The 20,150-nt window shown below is 41.8% G+C and overlaps 1 protein-coding gene across 19 annotated transcripts in view; it reads left to right on the top strand.

Moving 5' to 3' along the window:
• The window catches only part of NAV2 (neuron navigator 2), an 882,771-nt gene that overhangs the window by 808,698 nt on the left and 53,923 nt on the right, over positions 1 to 20,150 (top strand). For 18 of the 19 annotated variants that reach the window (XM_063728134.1, XM_063728135.1, XM_024254960.2 and 15 more), the window contains 5 exons: positions 597 to 757; positions 2,286 to 2,474; positions 8,803 to 8,855; positions 14,679 to 14,702; positions 14,813 to 14,887. In XM_063728134.1, coding sequence (XP_063584204.1) covers positions 597 to 757; positions 2,286 to 2,474; positions 8,803 to 8,855; positions 14,679 to 14,702; positions 14,813 to 14,887 — 502 coding nt within the window. Of the gene's footprint in view, positions 1 to 596; positions 758 to 2,285; positions 2,475 to 3,045; positions 3,145 to 8,802; positions 8,856 to 14,678; positions 14,703 to 14,812; positions 14,888 to 20,150 lie in introns of all 19 variants that reach the window. The other variant, XM_054525835.1, reaches the window with a different exon arrangement.

The raw sequence follows: 20,150 nt of genomic DNA, 5'->3' as shown, positions 1-20,150 counted from the left end.
GAATAAATGAGGAGGTGGACCACATAACTTCTGAAGACCCTCTCCTATAAAACTGAACAATTTGGGGTTGCTTTTATGAAGATTTGTTTGTGCCCTATTACAGCAACTACTATAAGCATCAGTGTCCTCAAACCTTGCTTTGTATGTCTGCTTTTTCATATGCTGTGATTCATGGTCATTTATTTGTGCTGTAGAATGGCAGATGCCATAAGTCGTCTAATTAAAACTCCCTCAAAGCTCTAACAGCAGCTCATTTTGTTGCTTCAGTCCTGTCAAGGTGGGGGCTTTGACATGACACTGTCATGAAGCAACATGTTACAGATACGCCCAGTGACGGCTCTTCTGAGCATTTGCCAATCTTCTTCCCTTTATGTGTTCCCTCCAAACTGAAAGGAATAGTCATTTTCCCCAAACACAGCCAAACAGGAAAAAGGTTTTGAGAAACTTCTTAAGTTTCGGGACGTGTAGTGATCTGATTTTAAAAAAATCATCTTTGGATATATGTTTTATTTTTATAAATTTACCATCAGCTCCACAGAGTTCATTTTAATAAGCATTGTTCATAGTTAATTCCGGCTTGATTTCTGTCTGTCCAGGTATACTCCCACCTCCCAGCTTCGCACGCAAGAAGATGCAAAAGAATGGTTACGGTCCCACTCTGCAGGAGGCCTGCAGGACACCGCTGCCAATTCCCCCTTTTCCTCTGGCTCCAGCGTGACTTCTCCCTCCGCAACAAGATTCAACTTTTCCCAGCTTGGTGAGTAGCCACTTGTCATTAGCTATGTTGATCAGCTCCATAGGGCAGTGGTTATCTTATATATATAATATATTTTTATTTCAATAGTTTTTGGGGAGCAGGTGGTTTTGGTTACATGGGTAAGTTCTTTAGGGGTGATTTCTGAGATTTTGGTGCACCCATCACTTGAGTTATCTTATATTTTGAAATAGACATATAGTCACATCCTGCTCAGTGTCTGATTAGCCCTCGGCAATATAGTTCGATTACAGGAGATTGATAGCAAAATACATAGAGAAAATAGTAAAGTTTTTGATACTGTAATCAATAATTTTCTTTATTTGGTTGATATTGGTAGGGCTATAGCAAAGAACATGTTACCCCATTCTTAAAAAGAATGCATTCTCTTTCTAAGACCTCTGAAGAAATAGATTTTATCGCATATCCCATGTTAGGTCATCCTCATTGCTTTATTAAGTTGGAAATAAAAGTTAAGTTTTGATTGAATAGGTATTCTTAACAATGCCTACTTCTGACATAATGCTTTGACTGGCACAGTGGGGAAAGGAAAAGAATTTATGTCACCGTCCCTGCTGACATGTCAATGGAATTCTTTTTCAGGAAGACAAACACATCAATGCACACCTATATAACAGAGTAAAAGAGAACAATCCAAAGCTTTATATGAAACCATGTAAAAGCTGAATATAATTAGATAGCAAGTATTAGACACATTTAGAAAAAGGAAAGATTAGTGCTGGCTGGAGTTACAGGCAGAGGTTATGTGAAGGTGGCAGGGTAGGAGCTGAGCCTTGAAGGACTGATAGAGGGTGAGAAATCTTTTCTAATCTCATCTCACTCTTTAGAGAGGCAGCCTTTTCTGAATATAGTGAATAACAAATTCAGAGTCTTTAAGGATAGAGGTGGCTTGTAATCAAGTGAGGTTTAACACTTCATTTCCGATTGACTAAATGAGTACCTCTGAAAATATTGCACATGACTCAAATGGACAGGATTTTCATAAGAAAGCTAGTTTTAGCTGAGACAAATGTACCTCCCTTGCATTGAAACTCTTTGTATACCATTATTAAATGTCCCCCATCTGAGGCAATGGGACCTGTGTTCATACTGTTCTTTCCCAGCCATAACTCTTTGAGGCAAGAGATTCTTGTCATGCACAAATGCTTCCCATCTGATCAAAAGCCTGGTTGGACTATTTTGGGCTTTTGGCTTGAGAGAAAATCATTCCAGATGAGCCTGGGGAGTAATTAGCTCATCCCTGAAAGGTGATACTGGCCTGTCTGAACGTGCCAAGTTGGAAAGCTGAGGCCCAGAGCCTTGCTTTGGACCTGACCTGCCTTTCCACTCTTATTTTTAGTGCCCGGTGTGTAACTCAAATGCTGATGGGACTACCTTTTAGAAAACAGATGGGAGAAGAGTTGGCAGGAACACATGTGGCTAAAAATAAGCAGTCTTCTCTTTGTCCCCAACCAGGATTTGAACAGAGACATGAATGTCTAACCTTTTGATTCTATTCCTTTTATTCCAGCGAGTCCCACCACTGTCACCCAGATGAGCTTGTCCAACCCGACCATGCTGAGGACCCACAGCCTCTCCAATGCCGATGGGCAGTATGATCCATACACTGACAGCCGCTTCCGGAATAGCTCCATGTCCCTGGATGAGAAGAGCAGAACCATGAGCCGTTCAGGCTCATTCCGGGATGGGTTTGAAGAAGGTAAGGAAGGAAAGGAAGAAGGAAGGAAGGAAACTTACCATCTCCCAGGTTACTCAGTGTAGTTAAGGGTCCTCTATGCTAAGTTCACTTCATTAACCTGAGAGCCCACCTATAAGTGCTCCCACCTCTCCCACCTACTCTGGGGGTCAGGGATGGGGATCTCTGAAGAGTAAGGTCTGGCCTGACCCTTAATTAACCTTCCAGGCCTTTAAGGACGAGGCTGCTTAAAAATCACTGGTGAACTATAGAGCTGACTCAGTTCCGCTTTAGGCTTCTCCCTCCTGGACTTGGGCCACAGCTTCTTGGCATGCGCCTCCACCTTGAGGCTCAGCCACCGGTTCACCATCTTGGCAGAGAGAACTACTGGAGAGTTCATTTCCCTGTGTTGACATACCCATGTAGCTCTGGGGGCCGGGCAGCCATGCCTTTCTGCTCTGCTCCAGAATTTTTCATCTCTTTTCTCAAGCACTAGGTTTTTAAGTGTATTGTTTTCAGTTATGCCCTTTTCTTTCTTTGGTTGCCAACTGAGAATATTTGAGGTTGGATTTTATGTTTGGTTCATTTTAATCAGAATCATGGGAGAAAAGTTCTGTGAACAACTTTGTCAGCCGTCTTCACAGCTCACTTCATTTCTCTCTTCCTTTGTTCCATCACCCAAGGTATGAGTTAGGTGAGTAAGCAGTAAAAATTCTGTGGAGGATATCATCCCCACCCCATGAAGATGGGGCTGATAGGACATTGGCGGCAATGCTCATCAACCAATGATTAAGAATAGGAGTCAGACTAGCAGAGTTTAAATTCCAGCTCCACTGCTTTTTAGGTATATGATTTTGAGCAAGTTGCTTCACCTCTCTGTGCCTCTGTTTTTTCACGGATAAAATAGGAGTAATAATGGTATTCAGCTCATGGAATTATGAGAATTAAATGAGATAATACATATAAATGTTAACACAATAATGTTATTACATGTCATGGCCTGTAATAACATAGCCGTAAAGCTATAATAACATAGCTGTAAAAACACAGCTTCAGCATTGACTTCCTGGCAGCTCAAAGTCCCCAGCCAGAGAATGGGGAATCTTGGAGCAAACGGAGCCTAGTCTGAGGACTATACATCTAGTTGTCTCTTTGTTGCCATTGACAAAGCAGAATGTGGAGGGTGAGTTATAGGTGCTTCCCAGTCCCCATATGAGTAGGGAAAAAGGGGCAGCATCCTCCCAGCATGAAAGAACAAACAAACTTGTGATTGTTTAGGAAGTTTCAAGTCAAAAGGGAGAGAAACACAAGGCACAGGATTCTGCTTTTGCCTAATGTTCTTTTTAACAGAAGTTTTAAAGAATGTATTTACAGAGCAATTGCCCCCTGGTTTATTTTCTTGGTAACTTAATACTTTCCACCCTGATTTATGTATCATTTGCATACCATGACATTCAGTGAACAGCACAAGTCTGTAAATCCATATATGGGAAGCTGCTGGGACCAAGGATTAAGGGGGGGAGAAGCCTGAGTCACTGAGGGGCATTTGTGAGATTTAAGAGCTAGAAATTAATGCTATAACTGCTCAGAACAGTGATAGTAGAGAATATATTGTGATCCTAAGGTGAAGGAAGTGGCAGTTTGTCTTGAACTTCTTTCTAGTCAGTGTACTGGCCAAGCATCACCACGGAGCATTTCCCAACGTCCCCGGGAAGGATTTGCATATGGAGTTTGTTCTGCACTGTATTCCTCTTCTCTGCCATGTGTGTTCCTGAGTGAACCACGTCCAGTACTGAAACTTGTCCAAATAAGCACACTTCGCCTTATAAAGGTCCAGGACCATTATAGTATCGTCATCAGATAGCTTTTATTTATTCCATCTGGAATCAAGCTGGCAGACAGCACAACTGTGGAATATCTGGGATGTCAAAATGACATTGATAAAAAGTGCTTGCCCACAAGCAGTGTCTAGACTTTTGTAAACCTAATGATTCATGGTGACATGGAACTGAAGCACAGAGGTAAAAGTCAAACTTTAGGGGAATGGATAGGGACCGCTGTCAATACACTGTGAATACATAACATTATCATCTTTTGGAAAATATGGCATCAGATTGATTTTATTTCTTCTAAGGGTATTACATTCGAAAACAAAATAGAGTTTATGTAATTAGGTTTTTAATTCCTTTGTTGAAATTCCTTTTTCTTTTGAATTTATTAACTCCCAGTATTGCAGGAGCAGTTGGAAGAAAATTGACATTTCATGTTTGAACCAAACAGAACCTCCTTGTAATAATCAGTTAGGTGTATTATATACCATAAAGCAGAATAGAAATTTAGGAAGAAGTAGCACAAGTATTTGTGTGTGGTTTTTGTGCAATTTAATTAGCACTTTCCACTTTGAAGGAGTTTTAGGAATTATAAATATGTAGATTAGGTACAGGCATGGCCCAGATGCAGCCTTTCAAAGGTGTTTCAGGTAACTTACTTTCTATCAGATGCATTATGCGATCTTAAAGTCAACTTTAATAGTGTACATTTAAGGGGATGCTTGAGGCATTATTAAAATGGATTCTAGAGAAAAAAAAAATACCATGACTTCACCAATCATCACTAAGAGCTAATGCAATGAAAAACACAGAAACCCTCCACCCTATCAGTTTATATGGAATCCCCAGGAGCACAGAAGCTTATTAATCAAGAAAGCTTGTATTGCAGCATGCTTGTGTATCTAGCCCCTGAATTGCAGAAGTGGTTCAAATCCTGGCACCTCTACTGTTAGCAATGTGATTCTGAGAAAGGACTTGACCTGCTCAGCCTGTTTCCTATTCACTGAAATGTGAAAAATAATTGTCCCTGCTTTGGAAAATTGAAGTGAAGATTAGGTGAGATGAATCTTGGAAAGCATTTAACAAATAACTTTGAAAGGGGAGTATTGTAAGTGCTCACTCAATGGTAGCTATTGTTATAATTGTCGTATTATAGCCTTCTCCCCAAGGGCCATTATCATCCTCATTTTTTTAATGGCCAAATTGAGGCAAAAGTGACTTGAAGACTTTATGCAGCCACAATGATGTCTTAAGCCTCTCGATTCCAGTCCCTCTTTCTTTTCACTCAGTCCTACCTTGATACCTGACTCAGCTGGGGTTTTTTTTTAAACCTGTCTGAGGCAAGCTCTGATCGTTCATCAATGTCTTCTGTCTTTTGTGATGCTTCCTTTGCTGGTGGAAAGGCAGGGCAGTCCATTAGCCATCAGAACTGCATTTCATTCTTCTGACTCTTTCCACAGTACCCAATTGTAGAATGAGAAGTAGATTGTGATGCCTAGATCCACATTCTCTTTCTGCTCCTGACTAGCTGTGTGTCTGGCCACGTCACTTAACCATTCTGAGATTTAATGTACTCTGTTGTTGATTAACGGTGGAAACTCCTGCCTAGTCTGGGATTGTTACCTGCAGATTCTCTGTGATGAGGGTCAGAGGCACTTGATTGCTTTATTGGCTGGAATATGCCTAGTTGTTTCATTCTATCTAGTGTTTTCACTCCTACTAAAGCATCTTTCTTCTCAAACAGTCCTAGCTTGTGTCCATGTGTGGACTGAATGAAGGGACTAGGACACCATTCTAAAAGACACCAAAAGGCTCTTTAAAAAAAAACAAACAAATGAAAAAAAAAATCAGAAACCAGTACAACAGATCACTCAAAGGCAGAGCGATCTCTGGACTTCTAGTCAGCAGATCCTGTTCTTGAATTGTTGTGTGACCTTAAACAAGTCATTTAACCGCTCCAAGTTTCAGATTTCTCAATGGCAGAAATGGCCTAGATAGTCTCTATGGTTCCTTGTAGCTGAAAAAATGTGGAGGTATAGCTATAGGGAGGAAAATTATGTAGCCTGCTTTAGCCGTTTAGCCTCTGTAACTCCCACACGCATTTTGTTGTCCAAAAATAACCACATTGCAGAACCCAGGCTCTGACTTGGCTCAAGTCCCTTGAAGGAGGCTGAACTGCAATGGTTCAGGTAAGCCACATTCAGTTTTGGGTTGACTCTGAAAATCAAGGAACCTGTCTCTTTGGAACGCAGCCTTGCTGTTGCTATTTACAAAGTGAGAGGAGTTAATTATTGAGAAAAATAATTACCTCTACCTTAAGCCTGCCAGATGTGCTCTTCTCTGCCTGTGGCCCCATGCTTGTACTGAGTTGTTGCTAAAACTGTGTCAGTAAATTTATGTATATGAGATGTAGAAATAGAAAAGAAAAAACTTCCATTTTCCATTAGCCAGAGGCCATATAGCAGCCCTGTGCTAGTCTATGGCAGGCCAGCCATGCAAGTGTGTGTGGCTATGTGTTACCCACATCTCTTCACCCAACTTGGCCTCCAACATAATTCCTCCACTATTGTCTGTATCATAAGCTAAATTAACTTACTTCTGTGGAACATTAGGCCACAAAGTTGGGACATTAAAGGCCTCTGTTAATGTGTTGGACATATTAACACTGAAAGCCATTATTGGCCATTAATACCTTAACCTGATTTTTTATGGGCATGAGTCAGATTAGTCATGGATGAAGAAAGCATGGAGGAAAAGATCTAGAATGCAGGGCATTGCTAAGGAGGGTGGATGTACTTGATGATATAGGGACAGCTTAGAGCATTAGGGAGCTGCTAAGAGAAAAGAGGGCTGGAATAGCAAGCCAAGAGTTACGTGGGCTCAGAGGGAGGAGGAAGCCCACCCAGTTGGCAGTCCGGGGAATGAGGAAAGGTCCCACAGAGAAGATGTCATTTGAGCAGATCTGTTTCGATAGACAGTATTTAGATGCAGCCTAAATGAAGAGAACTGCATGGGCAGAGACTCTGAGGCAGGAAAGTACTGTCTAGGGCAAGCTTGGGAGAGCAGTGCAGGATTCATAGTGTAACAAGAACATATAAGGGAAGAAGGAGAGGTCAGGGAAGGTTTATTGGAAAGATGACAGAGAGGAACCTGAGTGTTAGGCTGAGCTACTTATCAGCTATCTTATTGGCATGTAGCTTCTGCTGACTGCTAATCCAAGGTGAGTTCACTTCGTGGGTGGTAGATGAATGCCGTTCAGTACACGTGGAAGTTACCCCCGTGCCTCCCACTTTAGACTACAGGTCATAATTCGGTGTGGGAGTAGAGCCATTCCACCCATGGCCAGGAAAACTGTGCCCAGTTACAAGTCCTGTGACGCCTTAACATAGGATTAGTTCTGTTTTTCAAACAAGTTGTTGAGAAGTTACCAAGAAAATAAAGAACCTACTTCCCACAAAAGAAGGCAGTCAGAATACCCAAGTCCTAGAACAAATAATAAGATGTCTTGGCCGGGTGCGGTGGCTCATGCCTGTAATCCCAGCACTTTGAGAGGCCGAGCTGGGTGGATCACCTGAGACTGGGAGTTTGAGACCAGCCTCACCAACATGGAGAAACCCCGTCTCTACTAAAAATAAAAAACTAGCCAGGCATGGTGGTGCACGCCTATAATCCCAGCTACTTGGGAGGCTGAGGCAGGAGAATCGCTTGAACTCAGGAGGCAGAGGTTGTGGTGACCTGAGATCGTGCCATTGCACTCCAGCCTGGGCAACAGAGTGAAACTCCATCTCAAAAAAAAAAAAAAAGATGCCTCCACTGGCTGGGGCAGGAAGGGTGCTAAGGACATATAAGTGGTTCTAGTCCAAAAGAACCAGTTTGAAACAGAAAAGAAGACACCACTTGCTCATCACTTTGTAGACATGATAGAAATCAAATAAAGAATCTATATTTTCATGGATATGTTTTCTAAACAAATATTCTGCTATATGGTCATCTAGAATGAACTTACTGTGGCCAACGGCCTCTTAGGTTAAAAATAATCAGCTCTTTTTTTGCATATACAACTGACAGATGCCAACAGGGTAAAAAATTGTGTTTGGAACACAGTCTTAACCCTAAAGGAATACATTAGAAAAAAGAGTGAAGCAAAATATGCTGGAACAGTAACAGGTTGCCTCCAGGCAATGCAATTGTGAGTCAGTGCAGGTTGTGACAGTGAATATGCTTCTTAACACTTCTCCGTACTTGAAAATTTTTGTTCAGTAATCATATATTATTTTGACAGTCAAGAGAAAAGGTATTCAGAAGGTTGAAGGGAAAAATGCGGTAATAGAAAAGTGACATCCTTAGCAAACTGTTACTTATTTGTCACAGACCTATCGCCAAACCAGGAAAGGTTGTGTCAAGGTGAGATTAAGTCATTCCAAGCCTGGAGTGTCCTGTATTGCTGATGGTCTCCTCCCCTGTCCCCTTTTTGGTTCCATAACAGCCATCTGTCAATTCACCTTTTTTTTTTCTTTTAATAGTTCATGGATCCTCACTCTCCTTGGTTTCCAGCACATCGTCAATTTATTCTACGGTGAGTATAAATCAATGCTGTGTGGCTGTGAACATGAGAACTGGGGTTCCTTTATCAAATGTGTCAAGAATAAAATATATGCATTTATCCTAGGGAAAGCATTTCCATTATAAGGGGATCAATTAATTAGGGAACAAGATTTAAAATTCACAAACAGCTATTAATTATATTATACCAACCCCAAAATCCAGAACTGGCTGCCTTGTTAAAGTGGCATTGTGCTTTAGGTGATAACTATTTAGAATGTGTGAGAAGCCTTGGCCACCTGCTGATGGACTTGGAAAATAAAGGCCTTGAGCAATTTATTAATCCTTTGTCTGCCTCAGTTTCTTTCTTTCTTTCTTTTTTTATTTGAGACAGAGTCCCCCTCTGTTGCCCAGGCTGAAATGCAGTGGCTTGATCTCGGCTCACTGCAACCCCTGCCTCCTGGGTTCAAATGATTCTTCTGCCTCAGCTTCCTGGGTAGCTGGGATTATAGGCATGTGCCACATTGCCCAGCTAATTTTTGTATTTTTAGTAGAGACAGAGTTTCACCATATTGGCCAGGCTGGTCTCAAACTCCTGACCTTGTGATCCACCCACCTCGGCCTCCCAGAGTGCTGGGATTACAGGCGTGAGCCATGGTGCCCGAACAGCCTCAGTTTCTTTATCTGTAAAGTAGAAATAATAGCAGTTCCTACCTTATAGAGATGTAATGAGGATTAAATGTGATGAAGATTACATTTCACTACAATATAAACTCTTTCTAGACAAGGACATTTTTGTTTTTATTCCTAGTGCCTAGAACAGTACCTAGCACATAGTAGGTATTTTTTAAGTAGGTTTGAAAGAAATGGGAAAATGAATCTAAAACAATGAATATAGTACACACAGCTCAGAGCAAGCACTCCTAAATGCTAGCTATCATCCATGAGAGAGGTTTACTAAACGAAAGCCAAATGTAATCAAATACATTTAGATCTTCAGTACTACTGGATTTGTTCAGTAGTATTTACTTTTTATAGCTGTACACTATTTATTTTATTTTATTTTATTTTAGACAGACTCTCCCTCTGTCGCCCAGGCTGGAGTAAAGTGGCACGACCTTGGCCCACTGCAACCTCTGCCTCCGGGGTTCAAGCAATTCTCCTGCCTCAGCCTCCTGAGTAGCTGGGATTACAGGCAGGCACCACCATGCCTGGCTAATTTTTTTTACATTTTTAGTAAAGATGGGATTTCACCGTGTTGGCCAGGCTGGTCTTGAACTCCTGACCTCAAGTGATCTGCCCATCTCAGCCTCCCGAAGTGTTGGGATTACAGGCGTGAGCCACCGCGCATGGCTATAGCTGTGTGTTATTTACTTTAAAAACAGTAATTTGGGAATTTCTACAGGGAAAAAAAAAAGTCTCTGTTAATTGTGAATTGGAAATTCTTTAGCCCTTAATCCCATGGAAACAAATGTTTTAATAATTTAGGTTTTGATAATGCCCGGTTTCTATATAGCAGAATATACTGTGTATAGCTCCTGGAAAATAAGAGGACACCCCAGAATCAAGTTAAAGATACCAGGGCCTAACTGTTCTTTCTTAGGCCTGTATTGGGCAAACAAACTTCAGTGATTGCTGATATGGTCTGTTTTGAAGGACATAGAAACTCTTGCTTCTACCCACCTCACCCCTCCAGCTCTAAAATTCCTTTTTCCTCAGCTAGTCATCTTGTTTGAAATTTCATCACTACGTCCTAGCTTCCTTTTAAAGGCTTTACACAGAGTAACCTTGGAGAGAGTTTTTTTAAGCCATCATCTGCTAAGAAAGTGTAGAGATGGTCTTTCAGCTGTCAGCCAGTAGATAAACTATGTCCTTTCTTCTAGAATGAAACTGTGGGATATGGGTACCAAGGCTGGTACTTTCAAACCTAAATGCACTTCTTCAACAGTATTTACTAGCACTATGGATATACCAGGCTCTGGACTAACCCCTAGGATATAATTTAGGAGAGAAAGGAGCCTGCTACTGACGGAGGAAGCTGTAGGCACCAGAGGGACATGGGACTCTAGCTTCACAGGACTGGCGCAGAGAAGCTGTAGTGGATATTTCAGTGCCCAGCCCCGTGTTTTCCCTGTGGCATTCCCAGGGGTTCTTGCCAACACAGAGGGGAGTGGGTTTTCCAGAAGAGTAAAAAAGTGGGAGACTGGCCAGCATTATCCAGCCTTGGAGGGAAAGAGCATAAGCTTCTCAACCTGTGTGTCTTCAGATCTAGGAAACTGTCACATGCAGTTCCTGGGGCCAGCCCCTTCATGCCAACCACTAGAAGTCCTTACAGTAAAAGACTCTCCTTCAGTAGCTGTTGTTCTGGGTATGGGGACATGAAGATACTGTTTTCATGAAATTTGAAATTGTCTTTTCTGAGTTGATATAAATTCAACGAATTAGTAAAGACCTAATAATAATACTTTTGAATTCCATTTTTATCTGGATAACAAGAGACCTGAGGTGTAGTCATAGTGTTCTTCTCACTATGTGACTTTGGACAAGTCATCTGGTTATTCAGAGTGTCTCCCCAGTTTTGCCCTTGGCATCAGGAAACCGAGCAAGGTGATCTTCTGAGGCCCCTACGATCTCTGACATTCCATAAGTCATGGAGTCAAAGGCTCCCATTTACTGTCCTCAGTATGCCTTCTCTGAGAATATAGGTTGCTTTTGCAGACTTAAAAAAAATAGCCTATCAGTTGAATGTTTTTATGCTGGTGCAGTCTACTAATTTCAAGAAAAACTACAAGTCTGGCTAGACTCTGCTACCGCCTAGCACTGAGGTGTGGTCCTTTATCTGTTATTACCTTCTTGGTAATAATGAAATTCTGAAACACGTGCCCCAGGCACCTTTGTAAATGTTAAGGTGAATAAAGTACTTGTTTGTTGTCTGAAAAGAGATCTTTGAAATATTAAGTTGCCACAGACCCAGACCAAGGAGCCTGGTTAATAGCTGAGAGTTTTAAAGGCTCTTATTGGATGACAGTAGATTCTTTCCTTGAAATCTCTATAATGAATATTCAAGAATGCTCTCATTCTGCATGAAATTTGCAATCTTAATTATCAGTGAAAGAAAGGATTACACAGTGCTAAATGATTGCCATGGAAAAGTTATGGCTAGCTCTTGGAGTAGAGAAAATCTCAAAGGCCACTTCTGGCATTAGACTTGCTTCCTTGTTTGGTAGGGAACACTTGAGTTCCCAGGAGAGCTGCTGGGTGGATGGAGGCTAGCAGCTTCACATAGTGTTACCAGATGTGCAGAACAGCAGCAAGGGGGGCAAGATACAAAGCACATGCTTTCTCTAGGCTGCTGTTGATAATGGGGGCCCAACCCCAGAGACAGGTGGGCACAGTGACAGACAGTGGCAGAGGCATGGGGAAAGGCTGTTAGGGCCTGTCGACAGAAGTGTTTCAAAGTAGGGCTTGTCCTATGTGGATGGCTAAGCCTGCTAACAGGCCTCCGCCAGCCTTCTAAATGTTAGATAGTGGTTACATTCTCACCATTAACTTGTACCCTTTGGATTAAACTCAGGGCTTATTTCTGGAAAGCCCCCATGAGAATGTAGCTATAGTAAAAGTGCAGGAGAATATGCATAGGCTCTGGAGCCAGACTACTTTAGATCCAGTCCCAACTCTGCCACTTACCAGCTGTGACCCTGGACAAATGACTGAACCTTCCTGTGCCTCAGTTTCCTCATACATAAAACAGAAAGCAATAGTATTAGTACCTCCTCAAAGAGTTGATATAAGGATTAGATGAATAATGAATGTAAAGTGCTTGGAACAGTCTCTGGCACATGGTAGGCATTCAATAAATGCTAGCTATTATTACCAGAATGCAGGCAACACAAGGTCAGGGACTTGGTCATGTTCACAGCTCTATCTTAGGTTCTTAAAAATAGTGCCTGGCACACAGTAGGAAATCAGTAAATATTTGATAGGTGGTGGTAGTGAGGATGGATGGACAAAGACGAATGATTATTATCTGGGAGAGAAGAGTGAGCTCTGAAGACATCTTCCAACCTTCTCCTGAAAGCATTTCTTAGATAAGGAGGTTGTTCAGTGTGACTTTATACAAGACATTTAACCTCTCTGAACCTCAGAAGGAATACAAACAAACCTACCTAATGGAGTTTCTGCAAGGATTAAATGACTTGGCTCCGTGTATTTAAAAATTGGTTGCTGCTAGTAGGAGCCAACCTAGAGGAGGGGACTTATGGGCAGGATCAGGAGGGAGGACAATGGGGAGCATAGGGTGAAGGCGGATCAGACAGGAAGCAGCTGCCCACCTCACCTATTCCAGCTGATGGATGTGCCCTACGAGTTCTAATGAATCATACCCACTTTGTATTGTGAACTAATGGAGACGTTGACATCAGGGTCAGATGCTGATTTTTAAAAAATAATGGTCTTATCCCTAGTAAAATTGGATTAGGACACCTAGTGAGGACCCAAGGACAAAATAGAGTTCTTACTGATGTTCACTCACGTATCTGGTTCCCAAGTCACTCTTCCCTCCCTGGGTAGAGCAATGAGTAGAGAGAAGGTCAGGAACACTCAACATTTCCAGGAAGGAGGAGGATTCCTCTTTATGAGCCCCTGTGGGAACTAGAGGAGAGGGAAAGAAAGGTTCCTCCTGCAGCGGGCTCCCCAATTCATGTGGGCTCCCCCTGTGGGAGGAGAGAGGGTCTTATAGTTTCTGGCTAGCAGGTACCTGTGTCACCTAGACACAGAGCCAGCATGTAAGGGACAAAGAGGGAAGCCAGTAAGAGGGGCAACAGAGTTCACGCTTACTTCACAGGGTCACAGGTAACTGGGGTCCTTGAAATGGGGCAGCACGAAGATGAAGGCCACATTTATCCTCACAACCTGTGGAGTTACTGGGCTGGCTGATAGGGGCTCCCAAACCCCCCTCACTTTGAGGTCTTTCTACCCTGGTGCTCCCACTGCAGTGTCCTAGGGAAGTGAGAGGAGGGCAAAAAATGGGGCAGAATTAACCCAGGAGTAGTCTTCCTTGCTCCCTAGACAGGGTTGCCAGAGAAAATACAAAACACTCAATTAAATGTGAGATTTAGATTAACAACAAAATTTTTTTTAGTATAAATATGTCCCTAATATTGCATGGGACATATTAGACCCTTTATTTTATTTTATTTTTTGAGACGGGTAGCCTCTGTTGCCCAGGCTAGAGTGCAGTGGTGTGATCTCGGCTCACTGCAATCTCTACCTCCTGGGTTCAAGCCATTCTCCTGCCTCAGCCTCCTGAGTAGCTGGGACTATGGGTGCATGCCATCACACCCAGCTAATTTTTTTTTTTTTTTTTTTTTTGTATTTTTAGTAGAGATGGGTTTCACCATGTCCACCAACCTCAGCCTCCCAAAGTACTCGGATGTCAGGCATGAGCTACCATGCCCAGCCCTAGACGTTTTTGTTTTTTTTAAAGCTATTCAAATTTAACTAGGCCTCTTGTATTTTTATTTACTAAATCTGACTCATGGCCTTCTTATCATATATCTTCTTCTGAGCACTTTACCTATCACCATGCCCGCCTGGGGAGCAGGGTGGCTCCTCACACCCAAAATGTGGAGTGGTGTTCTCATTCTTCCTAATTTTTAGAAATCATAAGCTGTTTGTATTTGGCCTTTCTGATGGGTCAATTTAATTGAACCAGTTTTTCCAGAGAAATACACGAGAAAAGAAACTAATAAATCTTCCAGACTGCTGCAACTATCTGAATATGGTGTTCCCGATGGGCTGGACTACACTATTCTTTGTTCCTTAACTGGTCTAATTTCCTTTAATGTTTTCTTTACAGCCAGAAGAAAAATGCCAGTCAGAGGTAAGGAACAGCTTTCTGGTTGGATTTCCTCTTTATTGTCAATTGTTTGACCCTGCTCACCTTGGAAATGGACTCCCAAAGCACGTAACCCTCTCCCTTGTCATCTTTAGATTCGCAAGCTGCGGCGGGAACTGGATGCCTCCCAGGAGAAAGTTTCAGCTTTGACCACCCAGCTGACAGCAAATGTAAGTACAGACATAGGGCAGTAGCATCGGGACAGGAAGCACCATCCTTGCCTTCTGAACAGCCTCAAGTCCTCCTGTGCTGAACAAATAGAAGTAGCACATTATAAAGAAAAAGACACAGGCTTTAGCATCATGGGTGTGAATGTCAGTTTGGACACTTACTGGCTTTGTGACTTTGGGTAAGTTCTTGAATCTCAGCCTGCATGTCCTCATCTGTGTAACGAGGGTGATAGTATTTACATCTCAGTATTGGCCCACAGTCAATGCTTGCAATATATGAAGTGCTTATTAAAATGTTAATTTCTCTTCCTCTTTCTGAAAATTTTGATTTTAAGGGTGGGAAAAAAAAGCAAAAAGGAAAGAAGGAGGAAGAAAAGAAATGTAGGGCTTCCCAATATGTAGGTAGCTGCTCTGTCATTGTAATATACACGATTATGAATTTAGGAGATGCTGCCAACCAGCATTCAATTCAACAACTGTTTGAGTGCCAGCTATGCCCCAGGCACTGTGGGTTCAACAGCAGAGCAAGCACAGTGACTGACATCTTAACATTCAGTCTCTGGGACAGCAGAGAAACAAAACAAACAATTTTGCTATAACATGATAACTGTTAAGATAAAGGGAGGAGGTGGTAGTGGGAATATCTAGGGGGAGCACCTAGCTCACTCTTGGTAAGGGATGAAAAAGGGGCAGCTCATCAGATATTGAAAATAAGAAAAAAATTTTTTAAAAGGGGGGCAGGAAGGACTTCCTGGAGGAGGTGACATCTAATGGATGCTAGGTAGGGGAGAATGCATAGGGATGACAGCATTCTAACCAAAGAGAATAATTTGCACAAAGGTTAAGGAGAAAGATCTTGGTGTATTTTGAACTCTCAGTAGGTTGGTGTAATTAGTGTCTATGGCTTGGATGTGGAGGAGAGCTAAGTGTGGAGAGGGGACAGAAGTAGGGAGGAAGAAGGCATCGAAGAAAGCCAGGGGTCAGATCACAGTGTCTGAGCTGTTGGGGTGAGCATCCGGGCTTCCTCCTGAAGTTAGTAGACACCTCTCAGTGAGTTTTAAGTAAGCAGTAGGTGGGCTGGTTTGCACTTTAGACAGAGGATCAGAGTAGAGGCAGAGGTGCCTCATCCCCTACCCCCATCAGCCGTGTCTGTATAGGAGCCCTGATGCACAGCTGTGACCAGGTGAAGGCTGAAGCTCAGAAGGCAGAGCCTGAGGTATCGAAAGGTACTAAGGTGCCTCTGAGGCAAGGCTTGCTGCCCAGGAGTCCACCACCCAGCCTGAGCCCGTTGATAAATGTGTTCAAGCAAGACAGAAAGCAACCTGCATGACCACAGCATGCCGTTAAAATGGAAACCAGCTTCAAGATGCTGTCTTCCTTCAACTAGGAAACTGAGCCAGTCCTCCACATTAGTCATTCGCCTGGAGTTTTTGCCATGGTATTCCCAACTTGAGCCTTAGTTTACTCAAGGGAACCATTTCTCTTTAAGGTCGGCATGTGACATACCTAGTACAGTGCTTGACCTTAGTTATTAGCTCAGTAACTGGTAGCTGCCCCCATTAATATATAGTCTCCTAAGTTCTCTTTCTTTTCTGGAAATCTTTGATTTTTTAAAAAAACCCTAACATAGGAGACCACAACGTGTTTTGTAATCTTTTATTTTCTTTACCTCTTCTGCCACCAGTAATGCTATCAAAAGAACTTTAAAAACTGACGTGAGAACTTAATTCTGAGGCGTAGGTCCTATTCAGAAAAACAGTATTCTATAGATAGGTTCTATTCCATGGGCAGATTCTTCATCTGGATAACTAGATGTGTAGATTTGAATCCAGAACAAACTCTAGACCCAGCAAGTCAGGGTCTTCTGGGTGTAATCCAAATGTGTGGTTTGACAGCAAACCCCTGTCAAACCATAGTGATTCTGAGCTACTCTCCTAGTTTAAGAGTTACAGATGCCAATTGTTGCCTTTACTAGTCAACAAATAGTAGTTAACTTACTTTCCGGTGAACTTGGGTTAATTGTTCCAGTGACCTCGTGCTGCCACAGGAGCCTCACCTTGGGCCATTTGGAACTCTGCTGTCTGTTCTAGAAGAGTCAGAGTGGGATCCCTTATATTATTCCAGAAGAGTGTTTTGTTCTTCATAAAAGGCACTGAATCCTGTATTGTTTTAAAGTAAATATTTAGTCTTACCGCACACTGCTGGAAGGGTGAACATGTTTTATTGTCTGCCATCTTTCTCGCAAACCAAGCTGTGTTTGTTTTTCTAGGACAAACTACTCAAAGCCACCTTCTCTGAGTGTTTTTATACCACTTGTGTTTGTTTTCCCTGGGAATGTGAGCGTGGCACTTGATGAGTAGGCTGTTGTGTGTGGCTCTGAACCAGGCTTGGAACAGCCTCCACAGCCTGTATTTTCATAGTTGTGCTAATGACACAAAGGCAACGCTTTTGTTTAACAGAAAAATAGGATCCTCTGGATCTCCAGAGCAAATGTGTTTTCTTTTTAAGCTTGCAAAAACACCTTCTCAATAGCAGTCTTCATGGGGTCAGGTTTTTTAAATTTTTTTTATTATACTTTAAGTTCTGGGGTACATGTGCAGAATGTGCAGGTTCGTTACATAGGTATACATGTGCCATGATGGTTTGCTGCACCCATCAACTTGTCATCTACATGAGGTATTTCTCCTAATACTATCCCTCCCCTAGCCACCCCCCACACCCCAACAGGCCCTGGTGTCTGATGTTCCCCTCCATGTATCCATGTTTTCACATTGTTCAACTCCCACTTATGAGTGAGAACATCCAGTGTTTGGTTTTCTGTTCTGAGTTAGTTTGCTGAGAATGATGGTTTCCAGCTTCATCCATGTCCCTGAAAAGGACATGAACTCATCCTTTTTATGGCTGCATAGTATTCCGTGGTGTATATGTGCCACATTTCTTTATCCACTCTATCATTGATGGGCATTTGGGTTGGTTCCAAATCTTTGCTATTGTGAACAGTGCTGCAATAAACATACGTGTGCATGCGTCTTTATAGTAAAATGATTTATAATCCTTTGGGTATATACCCAGTAATGGGATTGCTGGGTCAAATGGTATTTCTAGTGCTAGATCCTTGAGGAATTGCCACACTGCCTTACATAATGGTTGAACTAATTTACACTCTCATCAACAGTATAAAAGTGTTCCTATTTCTCCACATCCTCTCCAGCATCTGTTGTTTCCTGACTTTTTAATGATCGCCATTCTAACTGACATGAGATGGTATCTCATTGTGGTTTTGATTTGCATTTCTCCATATGTTTGTTGGCTGCGTAAATGTCTTCTTTTGGAAACTTTCTGTTCATATCCTTCACCCACTAAATGGATGGGTGGGTGTTTTTTTCTTGTAAATTTGTTTAAGTTCTTTGTAAATTTGTTTAAGTTCTGGATATTAGCCCTTTGTCAGATGGATAGATTGCAAAAATTTTCTTCCATTCTGTAGGTTGCCTGTTCACTCTGATGATAGTTTCTTTTGCTGTGCAGAAGCTCTTTAATTAGATCCCTTTTGTCTATTTTGGCTTTTGTCCCCATTGCTTTTGATGCTTTAGTCATGAAGTCTTTGCCCAAGCCTATGTCCTGAATGGTATTGCCTAGGTTTTCTTCTAAGGTTTTTATGGTTTTAGGTCTTAGGTTTAATTCTTTAATCCATCTTGGGTTAATTTTTGTATGAGGTGTAAGGAAGGGGTCCAGTTTCAGCTTTCTGCATATGGCTAGCCAGTTTTGCCAACACCATTTATTAAATAGGGAATCCTTTCCCAATCGCTTGTTTTTGTCAGGTTTGTCAAAGATCAGATGGTTGTAGATGTGTGGTATTATTTCTGAAGCCTCTGTTCTGTCCCATTGGTCTACATATCTGTTTTGGTACCAGTACCATGCTCTTTTGGTTACTGTAGCCTTGTAGTATAGTTTGAAGTCAGTGTGATGCCTCCAGCTTTGTTCTTTTTGCTTAAGATTGTCTTGGCTATGCAGACTCTTTTTTGGTTCCATATGAAATTTAAAGTAGTTTTTTTACAATTCTGTGAAGAAAGTCGTTGGTAGCTTGATGGGGATAGCACTGAATCTATAAATTACTTTGGGCAGTATGGCCATTTTCATGATATTGATTCTTACTATCCATGAACATGGAATGTTTTTGCATTTGTTTATGTCTTCTCTTATTTCCTTGAGCAGTGATTTGTAGTTCTCCTTCAAGAGGTCCTTCACATCCCTTGTAAGTTGTATTCCTAGGTATTTTATTCTCTTTGAAGCAACTGTGAACGGGAGTTCACGCATGATTTGGCTCTCTGTCTGTTATTGGTGTATAGGAATGCTTGTGATTTTTGCACATTGATTTTGTATCCTGAGACTGCTGAAGTTGCTTATCAGCTTAAGGAGATTTGGGGCTGAGAAGATGGGGTTTTCTAAATATACAGTCATGTTATCTGCAAACAGAGACAATTTGACTTCCTGTTTTCCCAATTGAATACCCTTTATTTCCTTCTCTTGCTTGATTGCCCGGGCCAGTACTTCCAATACTATGTTGAATAGGAGTGGTGAGAGAGGGCATCCTTGTCTTGTGCTGGTTTTCAAAGGGAATGCTTCCAGTTTTTGCCCATTTAGTATGATACTGGCTGTGGGTTTGTCATAAATAGCTCTTATTATTTTGAGATACATTCCATCAATACCTAGTTTATTAAGAGTGTTTAGCATGAAGCACTGTTGAATTTTGTCAAAGGCCTTTTCTGCATCTATTGAGATAATCATGTGGTTTTTGTCTTTGGTTCTGTTTGTGTGATGGATTACGTTTATTGATTTTCGTATGTTGAGCCAGCCTTGCATCCCAGGGTTGAAGCCCACTTGATCATGGTGGATAAGCTTTTTGATGTGCTGCTGGATTTGGTTTGCCAGTATTTTACTGAGGATTTTCACACTGATGTTCATCAAGGATATTGGCCTGAAATTTTCTTTTTTTGTTTTGTCTTTGCCAGGTTTTGGTATCAGGATGATGCTGGCCTCATAAAATGAGTTAGGGAGGATTCCCTCTTTTTCTATTATTTGGAATAGTTTCACAAGGAATGGTACTAGATCCTCTTTGTACCTCTGGTAAAATTTGGCTGTGAATCCATCTAGTTCTGGACTTTTTTTGGTTGGTAGGCTATTAATTGCTGCCTCAATGTCAGAACTTCTTATTGGTCTATTCAGGGATTTGACTTCTTCCTGGTTTAGTCTTGGGAGGGTATAT

The sequence above is a fragment of the Pongo abelii genome, chromosome 9, assembly GCF_028885655.2.
Source record: "Pongo abelii isolate AG06213 chromosome 9, NHGRI_mPonAbe1-v2.0_pri, whole genome shotgun sequence".
Taxonomy (NCBI): domain Eukaryota; kingdom Metazoa; phylum Chordata; class Mammalia; order Primates; family Hominidae; genus Pongo; species Pongo abelii.
Note: the sequence above shows the minus strand (reverse complement) of the source record. Positions and strands in the feature narration are given on the sequence as shown.